The 24,516-nt window shown below is 40.0% G+C and overlaps 1 protein-coding gene across 7 annotated transcripts in view; it reads left to right on the top strand.

The window, feature by feature from the left end:
• Window positions 1-24,516, top strand: part of Phkb (phosphorylase kinase regulatory subunit beta) — a 185,136-nt gene that overhangs the window by 133,955 nt on the left and 26,665 nt on the right. For 4 of the 7 annotated variants that reach the window (XM_052167172.1, XM_052167169.1, XM_052167174.1 and 1 more), the window contains 12 exons: window positions 2,193-2,248; window positions 2,733-2,826; window positions 9,306-9,389; window positions 9,842-9,946; window positions 10,976-11,058; window positions 11,465-11,555; window positions 14,687-14,748; window positions 14,844-15,006; window positions 16,207-16,288; window positions 17,647-17,704; window positions 19,829-19,919; window positions 22,912-23,114. In XM_052167172.1, coding sequence (XP_052023132.1) covers window positions 2,193-2,248; window positions 2,733-2,826; window positions 9,306-9,389; window positions 9,842-9,946; window positions 10,976-11,058; window positions 11,465-11,555; window positions 14,687-14,748; window positions 14,844-15,006; window positions 16,207-16,288; window positions 17,647-17,704; window positions 19,829-19,919; window positions 22,912-23,114 — 1,172 coding nt within the window. Of the gene's footprint in view, window positions 1-2,192; window positions 2,249-2,732; window positions 2,827-9,305; window positions 9,390-9,841; window positions 9,947-10,975; window positions 11,059-11,464; window positions 11,556-14,686; window positions 14,749-14,843; window positions 15,007-16,206; window positions 16,289-17,646; window positions 17,705-18,584; window positions 18,676-19,828; window positions 19,920-22,911; window positions 23,115-24,516 lie in introns of all 7 variants that reach the window. The other 3 variants (XM_052167173.1, XM_052167170.1, XM_052167171.1) reach the window with 2 other exon arrangements.

Raw genomic sequence — 24,516 nt, 5'->3', positions numbered from 1 at the left:
AGAATGATGAATGGCCTTGAGGTTTTTAAAGGCCTGTGTGAAGACCAGACTTTCAGGGGTCATCTCTATGGTGTTTAAATACCTGTCTGAAGACTAGACTTTCAGGGGTCATTATATGGTTTTTAAATACCTGTCTGAAGGATGGAGGCTATGAAGGAACAGACTTGAGGTTGAAGTGGATAGAACAGTTAGTTGACCACTAAGTACAGGATCATGGAGCCTTCCACTAGGATGCCACTGACGATGCAGATGGAGAGATGTACTGTGTTAAGGGTGTGTGGAGTGAAGAGGCGGCAGGTAGAACTACTGAGACTTATTGTTGTGTTAGCACCATGTTAAAAAGGCACGTAGTACACTGTAATGGGATAAGAAATAGGCTAGACTGGTTTGAATACCAACCTTGCCACTTGCTGACTTTAATTTGGTTTTATAAATGTTGTTATTGTGCTGCTGTGATCAAACACAGGGGCCTCATTCATTCAAGACATGTGCTCTGTCCCAGGCTGTTGCCCCAGCCCCTGATATGTTTTGTTTTGTTCTGTTTTGTTTAAAAAAACAGTCTCTGCCTCAGCTTTCTCATCAGTAAATGAGAATCATTGTAATGTACTTGGTCAAGTGAGTGTGTAAATAAATGAGGAAAACAGAGAATGTTGGTACCATAGGGCTGCAGAAAGGAGAAGGGGAGAAAGAAACTTTTAGAAGTTGAAATATTACATTGTTAGAGAAATTATCACTCAGAAAGTACGAATTACCTTCTCTTCTAATAAGAACATTGTCACAGCAAAATTACAATCTTTAGATAGCAATTGGTTTGTAAAGAAAATGGTTCTGAATTGGGTAGCTAAAGGAATGGAGTTGTAGTAGGACCACCCCTGCCAAATGCTTTCTACTTTCTGCATGTGGAGTGGACTGAGAGGGTGTCGTCTGGAGGTGCAGAGCCCAGCCCCACCTGGTAGGTGACAGTGAATTCCAACTCTGTCACATGCTGGTTTTCAGTACTGTTAAGATTTCTTCAGTCCTAACCAAGTACTCACTGTGATTCAAGGTATAAAGGCTGTTTTAGCTCTGAACACAGTCATCCCAGTGGCAACAGTGTTAACCTAGCCCTGTGTGCGAATCAGAAAGCAGATAGCAGCTGACCAGTCGGTCTGTGACTGCTTTATTGTTGGTGAGGTATGTGTTTTGATGTGCTCTTTACTAAGAAACCCAAACATCTTCATCCCAGAGACAAAGTAACTACTAGTTCCCATCAGCTTAAGGATTGTATTCATTGTTGGAAATCTTGATGAGACTCTGAATAATTAACTTTTCTCTTTGTTTTGAGAAACAGTCATTTGCAAGGTCTTATTAAGTAGTAGTTTATAACATTGTAAGGTGGGCTTAATTTTTCAACATACTATCTTACAGCTTACTGTTGGAGATGCTGGACTTGTTACTGGGAAGTGGTTTTTTTTTTTTCATTACTTTCAGAGCTTCCTAATACTATTAATTTATACAGGCTTGAAATTTGGTTTATTTTAGCATATATTTTAGTTATATATGTATAATATGTATTATAGTGACTCTTCCCACAAGAGTAATAAATATCCAATACAATCTTTGATTATAACCACTTAATCCAAGAGCTAATATTTAGTGAACATAATGTTATATAGCCAAATATGTATGAGCTATATATTAGAAAAAAACTATTTGATATATATCAAATATTACATACATACATACATAAAATACCAAAGGAGAACTGGCTAACAGCAAAGGGAATAATCTTATATATGGTTAAGATGTCAAATGAAGTATTAATTCACAGTCATTTTTTATGGAGAGCACATAAATTGAACTTTTTATTTTTAGTTCCTCATCTTCCCTTCAGAGTTAAATGATGGAAAATTACTCTCAGTCCCCAAACTACCCTTATGCATCATTCAAAAAAGCCCTGACAAGCTAGCCTCTCTAGTAGTGATGAGATTTATGACTTTACCTCCTCGGTCTTCCGTTACTCTGTCTACATCATCAAATTGATTAGTAGGCAGTGGTGGGCAAGAAAAGAAAGGCAGTGCTTAGATCTAGCTGGTGTCCATCACTTTAATGAACTGCTCAGAGATAGTTAATATTGTCCTTGATTCTCATTATAGCTGGCATGACCAAATCTTTTTTTCAACGTTTCTCCTTCCTCTTTTTCTCCCTTGCAGGGTCCACTGGAGAATGACTTGGTGGTTCATGTAGCACTTGTAGCAGAAAGCCAACGGTGAGATGCAGATGAGTGCTGTACTCTTCTGTGGGGAAGGGAGGGATGCTGCTTCACGTTTATCATACTGAAGGTGGAGTGGGTGCTGCTTCACGTTTGTCGCACTGAGGGTGGCAGTAGGAATAAAATTCAGCAGTTTCTCGATATCATCAGTGTGACCTTACATGTCATCAAGTATACTTTTCCTGTTTAAGCATGGATGTTAATTTGAGAAGTTAGTGCCCATAGATGACAGAATACCAAAATCACTGCCTTTCTGACTGCCCTGCAAGGCTTCCAATACTTTGGAGAAGAAGCCATTGAGGGCCATGGATTCTGGGATACATGGTGTACTGCAGATAGTGACAGAGTTACCATAAGTTCCAAGCTAGCCCTGCACATTCCTTTTACCTCCTTCATTCATATTTCCTGAACTATAAATGCATCGTCTAAAAATAGCTTTCTCTTCTTCCCTCTCCACCGCATCTCTCTGATCTCTATTTAGCCTTCAAGTTTTTCTCAATACATATGGTATTCAAACTCAGACTCCTCAGCAGGTGGAACCTATTCAGATTTGGCCTCAGCAGGAGCTTGTGAAAGTAAGTGATTCTGTGTCTTTCTTCCTTGTAGAGGTATTAGAACAAACTTGTTGGACTTAATTCAAAGGCAAAGTACATAGTTAAATTTAAATCCAGAGAGAAGAGCACTGACTGAAAGTTGGTAGTTAAGTTGACACATCCACTTTATCAGATGTTATCTTAAAAAAAAAACCGAACAAAATCCTTCACTGTGTGTTTGTACATTATATTCATGGGTCCTGTTGATTTCTTTTCCTGTTAACATCAGTTCCTGACTTTGGCTAAGCACTTTCAATAACAAATCAGTCTCAATTTTAGTTGTCATGTGTAAAATTATTATTTATAGTTTTGTTTTATTTTCCCTCATATTACCTTAAAACCTCAGTGTTTTACGTAATTTTTTTTCTGATAATCACTGCCCCCCCCCCTTGCTTTACTTTTGGAAAATGATGTCATTCTTATATGCTTGGTTTGTTGAGTCTAAAGAAATTAAATGATAATGTCTGGCTTTGATGTGGTTACATGCCTGTTTGGGGTTGAGCCTAAATGTTGACTTGGAACCTTTCAAGTGCACTAGTCTGAAGATGGGTGCAGAAGGGCCATGTTTGTGGGTTCTCCTGCTTTCTAGAGATAGAATTATAAACCCCACTAGTTATTTATAACCTGATTTTATTTAATAATTGGTTTCAAAGATCCAGAAAGAAGCTGCGGCTGTGCGATAGAAGTTTTTATAATAATACCTCTCAAATAATTGAGGTTAAGTTGATATAAATGACAGTGGTCATAGCTTTGAATGTTATTTAAGAATGAAGTCTGAGAGACGTAAGGTGTGTGGTGTTAAAGAGGGAAATGCAGTGACCCATATGGTCATCAGACTGGATTTGCCAAAAAGATAACATGAAAGAAAGCCTAGGTTTCAGGGCACCAAGTGTGCTAGCTCTTAGAGAATTGCTCTACTTCTTTAAAATGCATAGGCCTTTGGGCCAGTGAGATGGGTAGAGTGAGAGCACAACCACCACACCCAGGACTTAGATCCCCAGAACCCACATTGTGTTACAGATTGAAGTCTGCCACAGGACAACCAGGATTCTTTTGGTCCAGAAAGGCACAGGTCCGGCTGAGATGACAGACAGAACAAACCACACACACACACAGAGGTGGTTTGAACTGAATGTATTTTGGAGCTCTAAGGCAAGGATTTTTATACACAAAGGGTTGGTATTACCATTTCAAAAGTTGTAGCCAGTGAGGCAGGCACAGTAATCATAGCCATTTGGTACAAGGAAATGCAAAATCAATCAAGTACAAAGTTTCTCAAGTAACAGATACAGAAGATCAATTTACAGATGCCATCAAACTTCTTGATTAGAATACAGAGTCACTCATAGTTTACAGTAAATCTTCAAAGAGTTTGAAGTTTCTTATACCACCTGGGTCTTAACAAGTTCTTGTGAGAAATCCTTGTCTAACATTTAGCCTTCTATCTTGTGAAACAAAACTTCCTGACTTAATGCTTTCAATGCTTTCAGTACCAGAATGCCAGATCCATCCTCATACACATACGCACAGCCATAAAAACCTGCATGTGGTTGGAAGGTAGTAATTATGTAAACAACTATGAGGCAAGGCATTGCAATTCTAAAAAGGGGGTTTGGCTGTCAGTGAGTTGACTTCAAAGACCCGATTATCAGCCAGGCCTTTGGAATCCCAGTGAAGAGAGAAAAGGAGGAAGTCATGGCAAACTGTTACTTGAGAACTAAGGACCCATCTTAAATAGCCAGAAAGTAAGAGAGTAAAGTAAATTTCCAGGTGAGATTATCAGCTTCCAAATATACAGAGAGTTCTGTTATTCCCAGGAGACATTTTTCTTTTTTTGCCTCTGTCTGTAAAATATCATTTTTACAGATGTCACTGGGCCACCACGGCAACATTGGGCAAGACAAGGTGTCTTCTGACTTTCACACGCATGCTGTGGTGCATGTGTACCCACACAATAAAGTTTAAGTGTGTTAAAGTTTTCTGTACCTCCCTTCTCTTCCCATCCACTCACCACACAGCAGAAAGATAATGTAAGGTTTCTTAAAGTAGGTAACACTTGAAATGAAATCACATTCCTAAGTGGAAAAGCCCATGATGGATGTAATTTTGTATCATTTTTGTTGTTGTTGTTGTTGTGCTGTGTTGGTTTGTTTTATGATACACAAGACCAGGAACTGAGGAGCTAGCTGCAAGGTGGAAAAGTGACCTAAAATGGGAGAAAGGAATACCAGAACTGCTAGGTACTTCAGCTGAGATACTGCATGGTCTCTCATTGAAAGTGCTATGGAATACAAAGGAAGGTTAGTCCTGATAAGCATGGACTTAAAGCAAATTAACCCAAACTCATTCTTCAAGTCTAATTAAAATGAGCACATTTTTAATGGTAGGTAATCTTCTACCTGATGACACGCAATTCAAATGTAAAAGGCCAGTCAGCATAGATAACAAATCACTTGAAAGTTGCTTTTATCTATTCATCAGAGAACACCTGACATATGCAAAGCACTGTGGGTCACTTAAGTAACCTCTGAATCTAGCGATGTGTATGGCATAAAAAACAACACAAAACCCAGTTAATTATAGTCCACTTTGATATTGTACCAAGTGCTGTGTGATGTTAGCAAATAATGTATACTTTGGTGGTGGAATATGACTTAAGACATATTTATGACCAAGAGCCCAGCTTCTCTGTGCTTGTGTGAAGATAGAAGAGTATATGTTGATTGTGGGTACATCCTGTTTTCCAAACCTGCTGCTATGTGGGCTTCCTCCCTTAAGATGTGTTGTTTAAAACCACCCATTGTAAGTCAGCCTTTTAAAAGAGAAAAAAAGTCTTCTCACTAATTATATTTTGATGCATACATCTTGACGGCAGTCGCTGCTCCTCTTCTGAGAAGCTGCATCCTATTTCAGTACACTAATGAGGATATAAGGACAGACAACTGGGAGCAGGGCTTCTGCCTTGTACACTCGAAGCTTGTAATGGGATGACTGCTGAAATTTGCATCATGGTGATCTGAATACAGTATAAACTTAATATGAAGTGCATCTGTATTTCTAAGTGGTTTGCGCACTCCCATGTGTTTCAGCACACTAGTTATATGTGTGTGCATACACAGAGGCAGCCTTATCAGGCAACACCTACTAACTGTCAAAGCCCCCTTGTCGTGGTTCAGAAAACAAAGGAAAATCCTTTTACTATACTAAGGAGTAGAAGTACTACCAAAATAAGCTGATTTTAACTTGTGCATGATTGTTTAATTTTACTTCTTGCCCAAAAGAAACATAATGTAATTTAGTCATACTGTTATTTCAGAAAATGTAAAAGTATTTGTGGGAAGGTATATCAAATCTACTGTCCTGTGCTGCAATCTCAGTTCTTTAAAGTCCCTGATTGGCTTGCTCACCTGTCCATCAAATATTTCTTGAGTACCAGCCACATACCAGGCACTATGCCAATCAAGGAATACTCTTCTCAAGAATGCACAATTCAAAAGGAGAAATAACACAGGAGCCCAGTGACATAAGAGAGAGAACCCTATTACATCGGTTTTGTATGTGATGATGTTATTTGCAAATACTTCAAATCACAATCATATTGTATAGAAAGAGTTTGATTATGCATATAGAAAAATTTAGGGTTTTTCATGTCATCAAATGCAAATCCAAATTCATTCTAGGCAGAGTAAACATTGAAGTACTTTAAATTTTGATTACATTTAATTTATTTATCTTACCTTCCATAGCACACATGTGGTAGCCAGAGAACGACCTGTAGTTGTCAGTTCTCTCTGTCTACTCAGGAAATCAGAGCCTTACTTAGGCTTGAAGACAGGTGTCCTCACCTATTGAGCCATCTTGCCAATTCCATTTAAGTATTTTAAGGTGATTTAAGTATAAAATCAATTAGAAGAAAAGATAGAGGAATGTATTTTTATAGCTTACTGAGGCAGAAAGGCCACACTTACAATACCAGTACCAAAAAAGCAATTCAGAAGATGACTGACAGATGTCACTAAATAAAGCGTACAAACCTGATAAAATATCAGACCTGATTGTGAAATTCTCTAGTCAAACGTGTGGATCAGAGACTGAAGGGAAGGCCGTCCAGAGACTGTCCCACCTTGGGATCCATCCCATATACAGTTATCAAACCCAGATACTACTGTGGATGCCAACAAGTGCTTGCTGACTGGAGCCTGAAATAGCTGTCACCTGGGAGACTCTGCCAGTGCCTGACAAATACAGAGGGGGATGCTCTCAGCCAACTATTGAACTGAGCACAGGATCCCCAGTGGAAGAGCTAGAGAAAGGACCAAGTGAGCTGAAGGGGTTTGTAGCCCCATAGGAGGAACAACAATATGTACCAACCGATACCCCCAGAGCTCCCAGGGACTTAACCACCAACCAAAGAGTACACATGGAGGGACCCATGGCTCCAGCCGCATGGGTAGCAGAGGATGGCCTTGTTGGACATCAATGAGAGGAGAGGCCCTTGGACCTGTGAAGTCTGGTTGCCCTAGTGTAGGGGAATGCCAGGTCAGGGAAGTGGGAATGGGTAGGTTAGTGAGCAGGGGGAGGGTGCATGGGATAGGAGGTTTTTGGAGGGAAACAAAGAAAGGAGATAACATTTGAAATGTAAATAAAGAAAATATCTAATAAAAAATTAAATATATATATTTAATTAAATATTAAATATAATTAAAATAAATTAATTATAATTAAAATTAAAATATAAATAAGATATTAATAAAAGTTAAATATATATATATATTACTGTTGGAACTCCATTCACTGAAGTGATGTTTCACCTACTATGTAATGTAAAAACTAATTTTTTTATAATTTTGTTTTTCCTCCTGGTCACTTAGTTCCCAAAAGCAATGACTCTGAGACTAATTATTTATTATTAAATGCCTAGGCCACAAGCTTTGGCTCATCCCTGAATAGCTCGTAATTTACCCATTCAAACTGCTCCATGTCTACCACTCAGTTAGTCACCTCTCCTCAGCCCAGGCAGGCTTCGTCCTTGGCATCCCCTCAGAGCTCTTCTGTCTGTCTTCTTGAATTTCTCCCTGTGGCTATTTTTACTCATATGCTATTTCCCAGAATCCTCTCCCTTCCTGCCAGGGTTCCACCTCCTTTTTCCTGTCTCACTTCATTGGCCATCACCTTTTCTTAACATGGGTGATACTTCCAAGGGATTCTCTCTAGGGTGTAGTTCTAAGATTTTCTCACATTGAAACCTGAATAAACATTTGCTTCAAAGGGTAAAGCTCTCTATCTTACAAAAAGAAGGACAAATACTTGGCAGAAAGAGGAACATGAAAAATCGAGACCGTGAACATTTAGTACACTGGAAAAATTACCCAAAAATATTTGAATATAGGAGTGTGAAAGTAAAATGACATATTTCAACCCAAAAGACTGACAGAAAAACCTATGTAAATTTTATATTTTTATCTCTATGGACAGACAGACAGACATAATATGCAGAGATGGGAGAGGGTGAAAAACTAGGTGTTACATTTCAGAATGTACAGTCTGTTTGGTTAAGCAAGTCTAAAAAATTATCTTGCATGCTGTCCAAAGATATTACTTGAAATTTTTTTTAAATAACAAAACGTTGGGTACCAATTTCATCAGGAGGTCGAATGTTTGTAACTCATAGCAGATCCAGGGACTGCTGTTCCACTGTGGCACCCTGCCTGCCCTCTGTTGCATCTGCTTGTGCATCTTGTCTGGAACACCTCCATCATAAACTTGATAGCCAGGAAACAGAAAGATTATTTTTTATAGGAATACACACTTATGCAAATGTGTACTCATTAATCCTTGTGTATATTGTTGGTATATATTTAATTTGTGCCCTTTAAGAATCTTTTGATGTTTCTTTAGGCTTACACAGTAACTTACACACCGCTTTCAAAATATACCAGAGTCAAATAATTGTCGTATAAGGTATGAGAATAAGCAAGACCAACATTTTGGGTTGGAATACTTGAAATTCATGTAATCAGAAAACAAATCAGTAAAAATTATTTCATTTTGAAAAAATATATTTGAAAGTAGAAACACAGTAGGAGATATGTAGCCCTGATTTTTTAAATAAAGATTATGATTATATATATGAAACAGGGAGAGAAGAAGAAAGGGAGAGAAGGAGGGAGGGAGAGAGAGAGACAGACAGACAGACAGACAGACAGACAGACAGAGAGGGGAGCATTTGTCTCTTGAATTGCTTTAAGAATCAAAGCCAAGCAGGTTGTGTACTTCCACCAATATGATAACAGTGTTACAGTTTGGAATGTTGCTAATTGAATCTAAAAAGTTTGGCTTTGAAAAACTCAGTAGCTCCCTAATCCAAAATTATTTGGTTGGTTTGTTGGTCCTAGATGGGCCTCTCTGGCATCATTTCTCTAGAACTAACATTCCTAAGCCACGTCACTTGTATCTCACAGGCTTATTTCCACCTGGGTATCAATGAAAAGTTGGGTCTGTCTGGAAGGCCAGATAGGCCCATCGGCTGCCTTGGTACATCAAAGGTGAGTGTGCTCCCCTCTTGGAGTGCCTTTGGGTAGTAATTCTGCATGCAGAAATCATGCTTGGCCTCTGGCCATCCCTGTCACATTTCATTATGTACTTGAGGCAGTTATCTGAATTACAATTTTCTGCACATAAATCTTACTTACTGTGTGTCGTATTATTGAAGCTTTCTGGGAATAAATGAACATCTCACTGCTATGTTATTGCCAAGCTTTTTAAAACATTCATAATAATATTTACTCAAGCATAGGGTTTTTCAGCCTTATTAGAAATGTTCTACTTTTCATTTACTGTCATACTGACTCAAGCAAAAAACTTTAAAATTAATTCTTTATGGACTTTGTGATCTATTATTTGCCTATTCATAAATAAGTATCAGTATTAATTATGGTTGAGACATTGGACACTCTGGCTTGTATTTTGTATGTTTGCTTTCTGTTTCCTATTGCAGATTTATCGCATTCTAGGAAAGACTGTGGTTTGTTACCCTATCATCTTTGACCTGAGTGACTTCTACATGTCTCAGGATGTTCTGCTGCTCATTGATGACATAAAGGTAGCTTTGAGCAGAGGCGACCTTGTTCACACTGGCTTCTGACAGGTGTCATTAGATGGAGGATTTCTGGGTGTCCATGACACTAGGTTACACCAAGCAAAACATGAAAATAAATAGTGCATTTGCAGAGTTTGGCATTCTAGCCACACTAAAATAAAACTCCGCTGTTCTAGAAGTGCTTTTGTTTAAAACTGTGCTTATATGATACTAGTAGTTCATCTCCGTTTGAGAAGAAGATTGAATTAGAGTAATTTTAGTTGTGTTGACTATCAAAGTAGGATTTCAACTAACCCATCATAATCAGTTAAGATCTGTTGCATTAAAATTTTGACTTAGTCTTTTTTACATTAAAAAAAATTCAATATTAAAAAAAAAAGATCTGTTCCACTCTACTCTGTGAAGAGAAGAAATATTTAAAACCATGATTATAACAACCTGGAGCCAGACTGTGTCTGTTCAATTCTTGACTCTGTATTTACAAGCTGTATGCCTTCAGGCAAGTTATTTAGCTCCTTTACACTTCTGATTTTTGATCTGTAAAACCAGCTAATAAAAGGGATGTGCCCTGTAATCAATGAATTAATATGTGTAAAACAGTCAAAAACTGTCAGATACACGATAGAGTTATGTGGTGGTGATGAGACTGTCCACACATCACTGATGGTTTCTACAGATGAGGTTCATTTTCTTCCACCTCTTGGTACTAATCCATAGTGAAAAGCAGTGGCCGTCTTCTTGGTAACCGAGCAAGGACATAGTCATTTTTCAGTTCACATATGAGCTGTTCTTCGTTAAGGCCAGAAAGAAACATGGCGGGCGGGAGAAGAAAAAGGCTTAAAGTAATACGAGCCTCAGAACATGGTGCAAGGTTTAAAATGAAAATGAGTCTTTGCTTCTAAGTGCCTAAATTATCCAGGATTTGATTATAAACTATTAGAACTGTTATGGGCTCTTTGCTTCTCGGTTAAGGATCCCGGTGATCTCAGACACTATACCATGACATCCTACTTCAATCTTATTTTTTGATAGAATGCACTACAGTTCATTAAGCAATATTGGAAAATGCATGGACGCCCACTTTTCCTTGTTCTCATCCGGGAAGACAACATAAGGTTGGTTGATTTATAAAAGCAAGCCATGGGACTTAAGAAATGGCTCTGCAGTTAAGGGCCTACACAGCTCTCACGGGGCACCTGAGTTCACTTCCCAGTACTTAATACTGATGCCAGGTGGCTCACAACAGCCTCTAACTCCAGCTCCAGGGGATCTCATCCTCATTTGCCCTCTGTGGAGACACGCCCATACACATCACTGTATTAAAAAGTACATTTTTTTTTTTTAAGAAAGTAAGCTGCACTTGCTTTATGGCATTAACACAGAAAACTTGAAAGCTGAGCCTCCTGGTGTTTTCCTATTCTTAGCATGCTGCAAGTTCTTTTGTATATATAGCAAATATTTCTTTGTTAATTTTGCTTTATATTGTTAATAAGGTTGTTTTGTTTTTCTTATTTATCCTAGAGGTAGCAGATTCAACCCAATATTAGACATGCTGGCAGCCTTTAAAAAGGGAATAATTGGAGGCGTCAAAGTTCACGTTGACCGTTTGCAGGTAGCCTTCTACACTTAAGTGTTTCTGGTTCAGGACAGTTACTACCTATGCTTCCGAATGTGATTTACAAGTTTCATTCTGCGCTTACCTTCTCACTCCTGCCGTCCTGTCTCGGTTTGTCCAGCTGTACTCATGAGGTGCTTGAGCAGTGGCTGCTACTTAATGGAATTTTAGACTTTGGTAGCTTAACTTCATTTTGGTATTTGTAGAAACAAGTCCATCAGTAGACTAATGGCTTACCCATAATCTTGGGCTTCTGCGGGCATTTTGGTTGTCTCTTGGCCATATGCTGTTTTGCTTACTGAACTGTAACATCCAACCAGGAGAAAGCTTTGTTTCTTCCGAGCACCACAACATTACCAGCACAGCTTCTGAACAGAAGCACCCATAGGTCCCCAGCGAGACGACTGGTGCCTCTTTTATATGCTTCTTCCAGGAAAATCAGTATTTGTAACTAGTTTAATACCCTCTAATGGGTATACCCTACCAAGTGATGTTTTAAATTTGAAATCTGCATAGTATTTGGCATTAGCTAGTGAACTTCAGCTAAGCATTTACTTTAGAAATAGCCACTCAGGGTGAGTAGACTATATAAATATAAAATGTTAAATGAGTTATTTGCATGTTTTCAGTATTAGTTATCAGCTTTAAGAATTTGGTCATTTTTGACTCTTTCTCATCCCTTCGTGATAATCACTCACTGAACCCTGTTGTCTGTCACGTCAGAATGTATCCAGACTCGCTTGCCCTAGCATTGACACCATGATGACCATGATGCAGGCTACATTATTCCCTCACTAGATTCTTCTGTCATCTTCTGAATTCTATTTTCCATCGTTAGCCTTGTCATACACACTTGTTACTTGCAGTTACACTGATTGTAAACCACCAGTGACTTCTTTTCTCACACATATAAAAGTGGAAACCAGAGCCCCAAAGATGGTGTGTGATCCATGGGTTCTGCACCTGCATCATGGGCCCAGCTTTCTAGCATCTCCCCAGCCACACTACCTTCTTTATTGCTTCTGAAATTCACCATGCATGTTCCTACCCTTTGCACATGATAGTTCTCCTTCAACTAATGTTGACCACAGTCCTACTTCCAGTGTCCGATTTACATGTCATTTTGTGAGAGAAATTTTCTCTGGTCACATACATATAATGGCTAACTGGCCTCTTGTTCCTTTGCCGGAGTACCCCTTCCCCTTACTGTTCTTATTTCCACTTAGCGGTTCTTTTTCTCCATTACTCTTACCATCATCTGACATGTATTGTTTATGTTATCCATCTCATAGACATAGTCATAAGATCAATGTCAAGGGACCAAATATTTCATATTTTTTTGCTAATAATTAGCACCTTTTATTATGCTTGCATATAGCAAATGATCAATAAATATCTAACTAATGATTTTGCCAAACAACAGTTATAGATATGAGCTTGTATGTTAGAAACACCATTCAATAAATCCAAAGAAAGATCCTGCCCTAAGAAGGTTCATAGTCTCACATCAGTCTGCTTATAGCTGGCCTCACTGGGGTGTGCACAGGGACTGCACTTTTGGCTTTCTCATCCACACTCTGCAAGGAGGATTGGGGTCGTGTTGTTCCTGCATCTGGGTGTCCATATTTGTGGGTATTCCTGTATCATCGTCTCTACTAGAGAAATGATGGATTCACTTGCCACCAAGAACAGTGTCTTCTACCCATAGCTTCTTCATATTTGAAACACACTGAAAGAAAATGATATGTATACAATAATTTTACTAAGAATACCTTATTTAGAATAATAGCTTACAGCTTGTTTCTGATCCTTCTTTGGGTTACTAGAAGTGATAGGTAAAAAGCCAGTGTTTATTCTCACCTTTCGCACTACTCACCACGAACCACTGACAAGCAAAACAGGTGTTTGAATTTAGACTCATTTAGTCCTCTGAACTTATAATTGGGAAGAAGTGGAATAGACTGACCAAATGTGGGTTGCCACATGCCAGAAAGCAGAGAGGCGATAGCTTAGACATTTATTGTTGTAGAAATTATTTAATTCTGGCCTATGGTTTTTACCTTGTATTTGACCCTTTAGTTCCTGGATAAAAGACACACACAGCCTTTATGTTTACAACAAGCCTTAAACAGCACAAGAGCTGGGCAGATACCCACCCTCCATCCTATTAGAATCTACTTTCCTATCGATAACCCCGAGCTGTTACTTACTATGTTCCGTCTGGGCTGCTCTTAACTCCAGGCTCCCAGCCCTCAGGGTCACACATCTATGGCTTGCCTAACCCATGGTGGCTTCTCCTTCCTTCCTGCACCTTCTTCTCCTCCTCATGGTTCCCCTCTGACCCCAAGCCTGGGAAACCTAGCCCCCACCTATATCTCTTCTGCCCAGCTATTGGCTATTGCCATCTGTACTTACCATTCAGAAATAACTTGGGGGCAAGGTCTACATGCTGAGTCTCTCATCTCTGGGGCTGCACTTAGCATTACAATAGATAGCAAAATACCAAACCTCAACGTTTATACCTTCATGATCTTGTAAGAGAATTGGTTATTACATCACTTGAGGGCCCTGAAATATATTAATATTACAGTATTAGAATCTAAGATTTAATTTTCTATTGCCTTTCCCACAAAACAATTTTGTATTGTACTTTCTAGCTGTTTAATAAATGCTAAAACTGAGTTCGAGGCCAACCTGGTCTATAGAGTAAGTTCCAGGACACAGAGAGACCCTGTCTCAAAAAGAGAAAAAAAAAAAAAGCTAAATATTTTATTTTAATACTCAGTTTAAAATAAAGACATATAGTTGGCAGTTTAAAGGATCAGTGGAGACTTTGACTCAATCCCCATCATTATAATAAATAAACACATGCCTATAATTCAAAGAATAGGGAGACCATCTCATGGTGGCTTTCCTATTTAATATGACTCATGAATTTGTTGCTTGATGTATCTAGTCTATTTATAGGTGTTTGTGTTCTGTTTTAATTTGTTACATATAGAGATCTCTGATTTTAGAATGCTCATTTAGAAAATTACTTCAAAATTATATGTACGTGAGCTTATAGAAAAGTATGGGCAGAGAATGCAGCTTGACAGATGTAAACACTTTGAATCATCACATTGCAGACATTGATATCCGGAGCTGTAGTAGAACAGCTTGACTTCCTACGAATTAGTGACACAGAAAAGTGAGTCCCCTTGAATTACTTACACTTAGTTTTTGTATTTTTTGCAACTATATTAGGAAAACGGGAAATCTGAAATATTTTACTTTGATTTCCAGGCTTCCAGAATTTAAGAGCTTCGAAGAACTAGAATTTCCCAAGCATTCAAAAGTCAAACGACAGAGCAGTACCGCAGATGCTCCTGAGACACGACAGGAGCCAGACATCACCATTACGGAGTGGAAGAACAAACCCACCCACGACATCCTTCAGAAGCTGAATGTAAGCAAGATAGACGCACACCTAGCCCTGAGTGGCTGCCAGAACAGAGCCTCTCAGTCAGGCTGTGTGCCTTTGTGTCCTCTGAGAGAAACGGTGGTTGGTCTGTCTATGGCCAGGGCAGCCAGTGAAAAGGTGTCCTCATCGGCCAAAGTCAGTGCGGATGTATAGAGTGCAGATGGGAAGACACTGCAGAGTCAGTGCGGATGTATAGAGTGCAGATGGGAAGACACTGCAGAGTCAGTGCGGATGTATAGAGTGCAGATGGGAAGACACTGCAGAGTCAGTGCGGATGTATAGAGTGCAGATGGGAAGACACTGCAGAGTCAGTGCGGATGTATAGAGTGCAGATGGGAAGACACTGCAGAGTCAGTGCGGATGTATAGAGTGCAGATGGGAAGACACTGCAGAGTCAGTGCGGATGTATAGAGTACAGATGGGAAGACACTGCAGAGTCAGTGCGGATGTGTAGAGTGCAGATGGGAAGACACTGCAGAGTCAGTGCGGATGTATAGAGTGCAGATGGGAAGACACTGTAGAAGGGAGCTTAGACAGTGAACGTGGTGCTGCCTTTGTGTTCTTCAGAGTGTTCATTCAGCTCCTTTCTCTCCCTGCTCCATCCCCAGCTCTCCTGCCCCAGAGGTTAGCTCCAATGCGCACTCTGTCTCTCCAGTCACCGAGGAATACAGTCCTCTTACTTACCTACATGAGTGTTTTACCAATGTGTTACTCTGTCCTGACATTATTCAGATTTATAATAAGAAATGAAACCTTACTAGTAGAGCTGTAAAGTCTGGGTCATGGTTGGCCTTTCAGATTTAGGCATGTCAACTAGATACTTTCTTTGCAGTCACGGCTAACTTCTTATTAACCCATATAAACAACAATATCACATAGCAGTCACAAAGCACATACACAGTGATCTGAAATATAAATATTCTATATGTGCACCTTCTTGTCATATGCCTCTCCATCTCCACTGACAGTAGCATGGTTTCCCACTTATAAATAGGTAAAATCGAGAGGAGAGTGACTTGACCAATCCTCAGATAGTGTCGCACTAATATTCATCAGTAGCAGTATGCCTTTCTTCCGTCCCATGTTGGGCTGCTCCCTCTCTGTACCGTGAGCTCTGTTATCGCTTGAGTCTATGGTCATCAAAACTCATTTCATCCCAGCTCCTTATGCCAATTGATGTTTCAGGACTGCAGTTGTCTTGCCGGTCAAACCATCCTGCTGGGTATACTGCTCAAAAGAGAGGGCCCTAACTTCATCACAAAGGAAGGTAAGAGTGAATGAGCAGGGGCATGTCTATCAGAGGGCTTCTAATGTGAATATCTATCAGACATGCATGACAATGCCCACTGTCCTGAGGTTTTCCCTCTTCCATTACCTCTCCTACCCTCTCACCCTTTCCCTCCTGCAGTGCCTTGCTTCTCTACTTGGCTGTTCTTAGAGCCTGGATTCACCTGTGACCCTGAACTTCTGATCACTCCATAGTTGGTGTTGACATTTCTGTTTCCTGCTTTATTTTCTGTAATTTCTCAAGAATAGTATTGAATAGTTACATTTATCGAAATTGGCTTCTTCATGGTTTGTAGTAGCCATTCGGAACAGAATTTTGCTCTGAAAGTGATCTGTAAGTCATTTCTAAGTGTGTCTGTCCATGCTGCCCTGTGGAGGAGGCCCAGTGATCCTTAAAATCCACATTTGTATGTAGTTGTTGATGTGGGGACTCCTTAAGTTCTACATCATGATCTATCTCTGGCATTTTATAGTACAGAACAATATTGGACATGTTGAAACATATTTCCAATCATCAAACTTTTTGGCTTATCTCAAACCCCTGTCCAGCAGTACATGCTGATTTGGTTAAAGTGGAGATACACTAACCATGGGCAGTGCAATAGTGCTTACTCAGAGCAGACATGCCCTGCACTGGGCTGCTTCTCCACCCACACTCTTGCTCTTTGTTTTGCGATGGCCTTACTAAGTTGCCCACACTATCCTCTGACCAGCTCCAACCTCAGCCTGCTGCATAGCCTGGAATATATATAGCATGCACCACCAGGCCTAGCTTCTGCAGGCACCTATGGAACCAGGATATAATTTAAATCAAGACTTTAAAAATAAGTGGAGAGGAAAATTTTAAAGATCGTTTTCCTTATCCTACCTTACCTTTGGCACTCAATTATGTCACATTGTTTCTTACTTACAAAACCAGTCAAGAGTACAGAGCACATGTGAATTATGGCCAAAGTGTGAGTGCCAGGCCTGTGTTGACCAGAGTATTAGAATGATCATCGCCTCGCACACTTATCAGAGTCATAGGAACTTCCCTTTATAAAGTAGGCTTTTACTCAGTTGACTAATTTTAGTGTTTTCTGTTTCCTGTTGAAAGGTAAAATAATACTTATATTTGTTTAAAAGTTTAGGTTACATATCAGTTTAAAAATTAGAATCTTGAAAACTGTACCATGTAGTAAATGTGCTGGGAACACACACTTCTTATTTGGGTTACAAATTTAAACTTGTCAGTTCAAAACAAGAATGTTTTCTTTTTTTATTTTTGAAGGGAAAATAGATGTTGTACATTTAATTCAAAGCTTTCTTCAGTGAGGACTTTTCTTATTCTCTGTCTAGGAACTGTGTCTGATCACATTGAGAGGGTGTATAGAAGAGCTGGCAGCAGAAAGCTTTGGTTTGTATTAGTCTCCTTGTTATTTTATAATATTTGTATTCTTATATGCAGTAGCTTAAAGATAACATTTGATTCTTACAGATGTTATTCATCATAATTTTGACATTTAAACTCTAAAGTTATGCCACCCTGACTTCATACTTTTGAATAGTATTCCTATATCACAGGAGACTAAGGAAAAATAACTGGAAATAAAAGCCTCCCTGGGATTGAGCCTAGAAAGCCCTCATCGGGATGATAGGATCATGGCTCTGCTAAGCTGCATTACCCCAGGGAGGATCTTCTAAGTTTCATCTTGTTTAGAAAACCTTTAGATGGCCCTAAAAGGCCACTTGATTGTAAGCAAAAAATAATGAAAAGCAATTATCTCATCACTGAAGTTGAAGGCGTCATGAGTAAGCTGTTTAAGTCACCGTGAGGAGAGTGTGCCCAAATATGCAGCTCTGCGTTTTGATGCAGTTAGATCTCAAGTAGTTTCTTATGAAACCCAATCCCGGTAAACCTCATGCTTCTATTCTCTGAAATCAGTGACTGGACCAGTTTTCTAAATCGTGCTTCATCTCTACCTTGTGGCAAATGCACCCTTGCTGCCTAGAGAAACAATAAGCATCCAGTTTAGATATCTCAGATTTCCACTGTAAGTGCTCAGTACAGTGATACGGGCAGTCAGTAGATATTTTTACAGATAGTGTGTTTCACTGTACCTGTAATATTGTCTGGACTAAGTAAAACCAATTCTTGCTTCTGCATAGTACTTATGTCTTTGATAAACCACTAAGTAGCAAACATTTAGAAATGCTGACTGTTATATTTAAACAAATAGAATCCTGGAAGCTTTATTTATTCTATTCTCCCTTTTATGGCTTTCCACTGCCCCCAGGCTGGCTGTGCGGTACGGGGCTGCATTTACCCAGAAATTTTCCTCCTCTATAGCCCCGCACATTACCACCTTTCTGGTACATGGGAAACAGGTAACATGCACAGAATTTGGGAAACTCGAGTTGCTTGATATGCGTGGGTTTATCTGCGTCCCAAGGGTTATATGCGTGTTTTTGTTTTTTTTGGTGTTCAAGTATTAGATAAATGTGTCTCTCTAGAAATGGGAAGTATTTGTTTCACTAACTTGGTCAGCTATTGGCTTGATTGTCTACTAGTCCTTCCATGTTGTAATTAAGAAATATAAATGCTTGTTATAGGCCAATTTCTGTGGTTATGCTGAAATTTAAAAAATGGTACTTTCAAACCTACATTTTGATTTTATTCTTCCTAAATGTTCATATAAATTTTTACTTTTGAGGGGAAATGTCTTATATATTGCATGTGGTGTAATTTGGGGGGCATAAATCTGTTCTTTCTATATTCTAAGACTTTTCAAAATGTAAAAATAGAAGTGTGAATTCCTTCCCCCAACATTCTGTCTTTATCAAGAAAGAAAGTGAGGGTAATTCGTTTCTGAAATTCTGTAGTGTCCCCTAATCCAGGTATTCAACTATCCAAGTACCAAAAGAAACCTAATTCAAGGCTTCAGAAAGATGGCCCAGCAGTTAAGAGCACATACTGCTCTTCCAGAAGACCTATGTTTGGTTCCTCACATCGAGCAGCTAACAACTGCTGGCAACTCTGGTTCCAGTCTACATAAGCACCCGCACCCACATGCACGCACACACACACACACACACACACACACACACAGTTAAAAAATAATATTGTACAGAGAAACATAGTATAGATTGGTATGGGAATCAGTCATCAGTCACAGGCACATGATGATTTTTATGCATTTTTGGATATGAAGCAGAATATCCTCTTAATTCCTTCCTCTTCCATCCCAATTAAAAGAATAACTAGGGGCTCTTGCTTTTTCTTTCCCTTATCTTTTTGAAATTGATCTTAGCATCAGCAATGCCTTTTGCCACAGCTTAGTGGCTGAGGTGACTGTGAGACATGACCTTCCCTAATTATAGATGGTCTTCTTTCAAGGGTCAGGTCTAATGACAATTTGCTGCTTCTCTATCATGTGAGGACCCAGCTGTATGCGTTGTAAGGTTCCCCAGTCAAGGGCAACATTTATTCACCTTCTTTTCTGTTTGTGAAGATCTGGCCTGCTTTCTTCTTTGCCCTCAGGTCGGTTGTACGCCGTGCAGCAAGTCTTTTAAATAAAGTAGTGGACAGCCTGGCCCCATCCATTACTAATGTTTTAGTGCAGGGCAAACAGGTAAGTAAGCATCTGCTTTTCACACTCACAGACACAACAGTTTTTAGCTAGGACACTTTTGATATAGGTCAGTGTCATAGACTGCTCACAAAGAGACTACCAGTGAGTAGTTTGGGCGTTTCTTCAATTTCTTCAGAGGTCTCTTTCCTTCAGCAAAAAACCCAATAGTGTGCACATCTGAGAGCTACAGAGCACTTACTTAGTGGGCCATCTCATTCTTGTCCTACACCCTGGGGCTATAATTTCAGCCCCCGTGTTCGCTTGAGTTCAGTGCAGATTCTAGTGTAGAAAATGTACCTTCTGGGGCATTCCGACAGGTTCGTGATGGGCAGAGAAAAGCTAGGTACAGAGCAGAGAACTCATTTTGCTTCCACTCCACCCGCTTCCCACTCCAAAGAAACTCATTAATGTTCAAGAAGAGGCAGAATCTATAGCCTGCCCTGCTCCTCCACCCTCACCATCTCTTCCCAGAGCTGCTTTCTACCCACCAGGGTCAATCTGCACTTCTGCTCACAGGGCCATCTATAGTTAGTGCTCTCTCCCTCCCTCCCTCCCTCCCTCTCTCTCTCTCTCTCTCTCTCTCTCTCTCTCTCTCTCTCTCTCTCTCTCTTTCCCTCCCTCCCTCCTCTGTTCTCTCCCCCTCCCTTGCTTATCTTTCTTCCTCCTTCCCTCCTCCCTCCCTCCTCTTCCTGCCTCTTTCCCTCTCCTTCCCTCCTTCCCTCCCATCTCTCTCTTCTCTGTTTTCTCTCCCTCCATCCCCCTCCCTCCTTCCCTCTCTCTTATTTCATTTTTACCTCCCTCCCTTCTTCCCTCCCTCCTCCTGTCCCTCTCTGTCTTTTCCACTCTCTTCCCTTTCCAGTTCTGTGTCTCTTTCTACAATCCTTGAAGGTAAATGGGTTGGGTTAAGCTGTGCATGTGATGTTGGCTGCCGCTGCTCATTTTCTGTAATCTCTAATCATGTGGCTGATTTATTGTTTGATTAAGTGAAAAATCTATTTGCTTTCTGTTTCTCCTTTGGAAACATATGTGTTTATTGTGTGTTCCTGACAGCTAATCTAGGAATATAGTAAGCTTTAATAATAATTACGTTTTTTAACCTTCCTCAATACCATCAACTAATTGCTCATATTTCAGGGAACTTAATTAAGATTAAAATAATTTCATTCAGATAACCACCTTTGGGGATGTTTGAATAATGTTATTTACCTTCTCCTATGATGTTGTTTAACAATTAAAAATAATTATACCCATAAGAAATTACTGAGAAAAAGTTACTTTCCATATAGTTTCTCCATTTTCCATATCAGGAGGTAAGCTTTAAACCACTGTCAATGGTTTAGTAAATCAAGGAACAGGAAGTCATTTACCCAGTCCCTTTTATTACCAGAATCTTTGTCTGTAGCCAGAAAAATGTCACAGCCATAACCACTGTGAAAGTTAGCCAGGCTTTGGGAAATGTGTCTCCTTGCTTTTAGTCAGTCCCCAAAGCACTGAAGAATTGCTGATTCCTCTACCTATGGCCATGGGCTTTAGAGCTTGAGGGTTACTAGCCTGGCACTAGAAATGTGGGCTTGGATTTGTCTTCTCCATTCTGAACAATATCCACAGTCTGTAGCTACCCTGCTCTCACATTCCAGAAGCCTCAGAGCCTGCGCTTCAGCTATGGCTGGACTGTGGTCCATCAGGTCAGTACATCTCCTAGGGAAATAGCCCCTTACTGCAAAGGATATGGAGGCCAGATGCCAACAGCTCAGCCTAATGATCAGAGGCAGGAGTTTCTTCATCGACTTGTTGTCATCCCTTCACAGACCAAGAAATGGAATAGATCAAAGTATGCATTTGCTCATTCAGAAGATCTGCTCCAGCCTGAAGTGGTGTAGTTTGCTCAGACTTGTAAATTGTCTCAAGCTTTCTTGAATAAAAGTAATTTTACTTGCCATCATTTCTAGGAGCTAATTATGTACCTTCTGTTTTCTTTACACAATGACCAAAGTAAAGATGGTCATGTTTACTGGTGTAATCACTGTGTGATAAACCAGTAGTTATCAGAAGTTACGTACACACTCTAAAGCCATGCTGGCCAAGACTCCTAATCCTCCTGCCTCAGCCTCCAAGACAATTGAACTGGTTCTAGATGTTTGCTGCTATACCAAGCCAGTTCTTATTCCGAGCCCATTACAACACTGCAAAGGCTGTTTGAGTCCTTATCTGTCATCTCTAAAGAAGCGCGTTTCTGAGGTGCTGTTTTTCCTGCCCCAACAGTTAAGGGCTGTATCCAGAAGCCACAGGAAGTGTTGAGGAGGAGGGAGCAAGAGCAGCAGGCACTGTGAGAAGCAGCTGGCCAAGCAGGGCGGAGAGATTCCGTTCTCCAGCCAGCTCTATCAGCGCTTCCTGCTTTGTTTTCTGAGCTCTTTCCTTTTGCAGGTTCATTCCATAGGCGAGCCCACTAGTACCAAGGATCACAACCCTCCATGTATACCTAACATGATCAGGATAAGTGAGAGCCACACAGGAACTACATGGCCTTCCTCCTGACTTTGGAAAGGTTGCAATGTTATTAAAGAGCAGAAGGTTCTGCTTGAGAAACTGTAAAAATAGATCTCCCAAATGCCAAACCATGTAGTAAAATAGAATCATTGAATGCATTCTGGTTCCTCTAGGGACTATCTAGCACTAACCCCACCCCCACCCCCACCCCAAATTAATAGTTATTTATGTCTACTCACCTTCACGGCCCTGAGACCCTCCCAGCCCTTACATTTTAGACCAGACTCTGAGCCATCATGGACCCCAGTGGGAGTCATACTTTGAAAGCCATTTTAATAAAAATCAGGAACAGTTATTCTTCCTAACTCCCTAGCTTATATAGAGCAATTTCAGCCTGCCAGTCATCTTGAGCCTTGATTTTTTTTCTTTTCTTTCTTTAATTTATTTATTTATTTATTTTTGGTAGCTAGGGATTTTTTTAACAGTAAAATTCTGGCACTTGTAGGTAACTCTAGGTGCCTTTGGACATGAAGAGGAGGTCATCTCTAATCCACTGTCTCCAAGAGTGATTAAGAACATTATCTATTATAAGTGTAATACCCACGATGAGAGGGAGGCGGTCATTCAGCAAGAACTGGTCATCCATATCGGCTGGATCATCTCCAACAGCCCCGAGTTGTTCAGCGGCATGCTGAAAATACGAATTGGGTAAGTGCTTTGCTATGCATGGGGACATGTTCGAGTGGTCCTCAGCAGGTACCAGCCTCACAGGTCAAGCCTTCTGTGTTCATGGAGATGTGCGCCTTCCCTCCATGCTGTGGTGCTTCCACATCTGTTAGTGGGAAGAAATAAATGCCAGTAGCTGAAAAGCACCCAGACTTGTATTAGTGAGGCAGAGGCATAGCAGTGGAATCCAAATTCTTAAAAATAAAATGGATGAGCTATGGCAAAAACAAAAACAAAACAAACAAAACAAAAACAAAAACAATCAAAAAAAAAAAAGAATTTTTAGCAAAACTGTTGTCAGAAGACACAATTCAATTAGAAATCAACATTTTAAGAATATTCTACATATGTTTTGTGCCAAAGTCTAGTATTGAATTGTTACTATGCTAAGTTCGGATGAGAAATTGAAAGTAAGGCACCAGTGGTCCAAACATCCCTAACCAAGGGTTTCATGGAGGAGAGGAGGGTGACAAGCTCTGTGGTCCTGCTCCCTAGTAGCTCTGTAGCCCTGGATGGGTTCTGGGCCTCTCCTGCCTTGCTCCTCCCACAGCAGCCTCAGTGCTCCAAGTGCGAAGGAAATACTTCAAAGGCTAAGGCAACCTATAAAGTATATTACAAGTGGCGTGTAAATATACCCTAATCGGAACCACTCAGATTGACGTCTGAGCATACAGCGTAACAAACTGTTAGGATGAATATACAGTTACTATTTGTTGACTGCAGATGCATGGGTATGTAAGTATGAATTAGTACAGTTTCTGCTCTACTTGTTGATGGATGGGTGATAAAAAAAACACTTTATAGTTTCTCATAGCAATTTCTCCTGGATATAAGTAATTTTTTTTTCCTTTAAGGAGAGAATGTGTGTGTAACTGGAAACTTGCAAGTGAGAGCGCACTGCAGAAGCAATGCTCAGAGACCTAGTGCACACATGGTAACAGAAGGCATTGCTGACACTGTGTTATGTTACAGCACAAGTGTGCAGGTCAGAGGACAACTATGGGAGTTTCCCCATTCCACCATGTGGTCTCAGGGTTGAGCTGAGGCTGTCGGGCACGATGGCAAGTGCCTTTATTAATATATGTTCTTTGTGTCATTTGTTGCTTTCCAACTTTTTAATTTTTGTTTCAGATGCTAATGTGATAATAGCTTACTTGTTCATATTGTCTACAGCACCATGAGTGCAAACTATAATCCGTGACTGCACACTGTAAGCTGTGAGTGCACACTGTAAGCTATCAGTATGCACTGTAAGCTGTGAGTGTGCACTGTAAGCTGTGAGTGTACACTGTAAGCTGTGTACACATTGTAAGCTATCAGTATGCACTATAAGTTGTGAGTGTGCACTGTAAGCTGTGAGTGCACACTGTAAGCCGTGAGTGCA

This window comes from Apodemus sylvaticus, chromosome 21, assembly GCF_947179515.1.
Source record: "Apodemus sylvaticus chromosome 21, mApoSyl1.1, whole genome shotgun sequence".
Lineage (NCBI taxonomy): Eukaryota > Metazoa > Chordata > Mammalia > Rodentia > Muridae > Apodemus > Apodemus sylvaticus.
The sequence above is the reverse complement of the archived record's forward strand: the minus strand, read 5'-3'. Positions and strand labels throughout refer to the sequence as shown.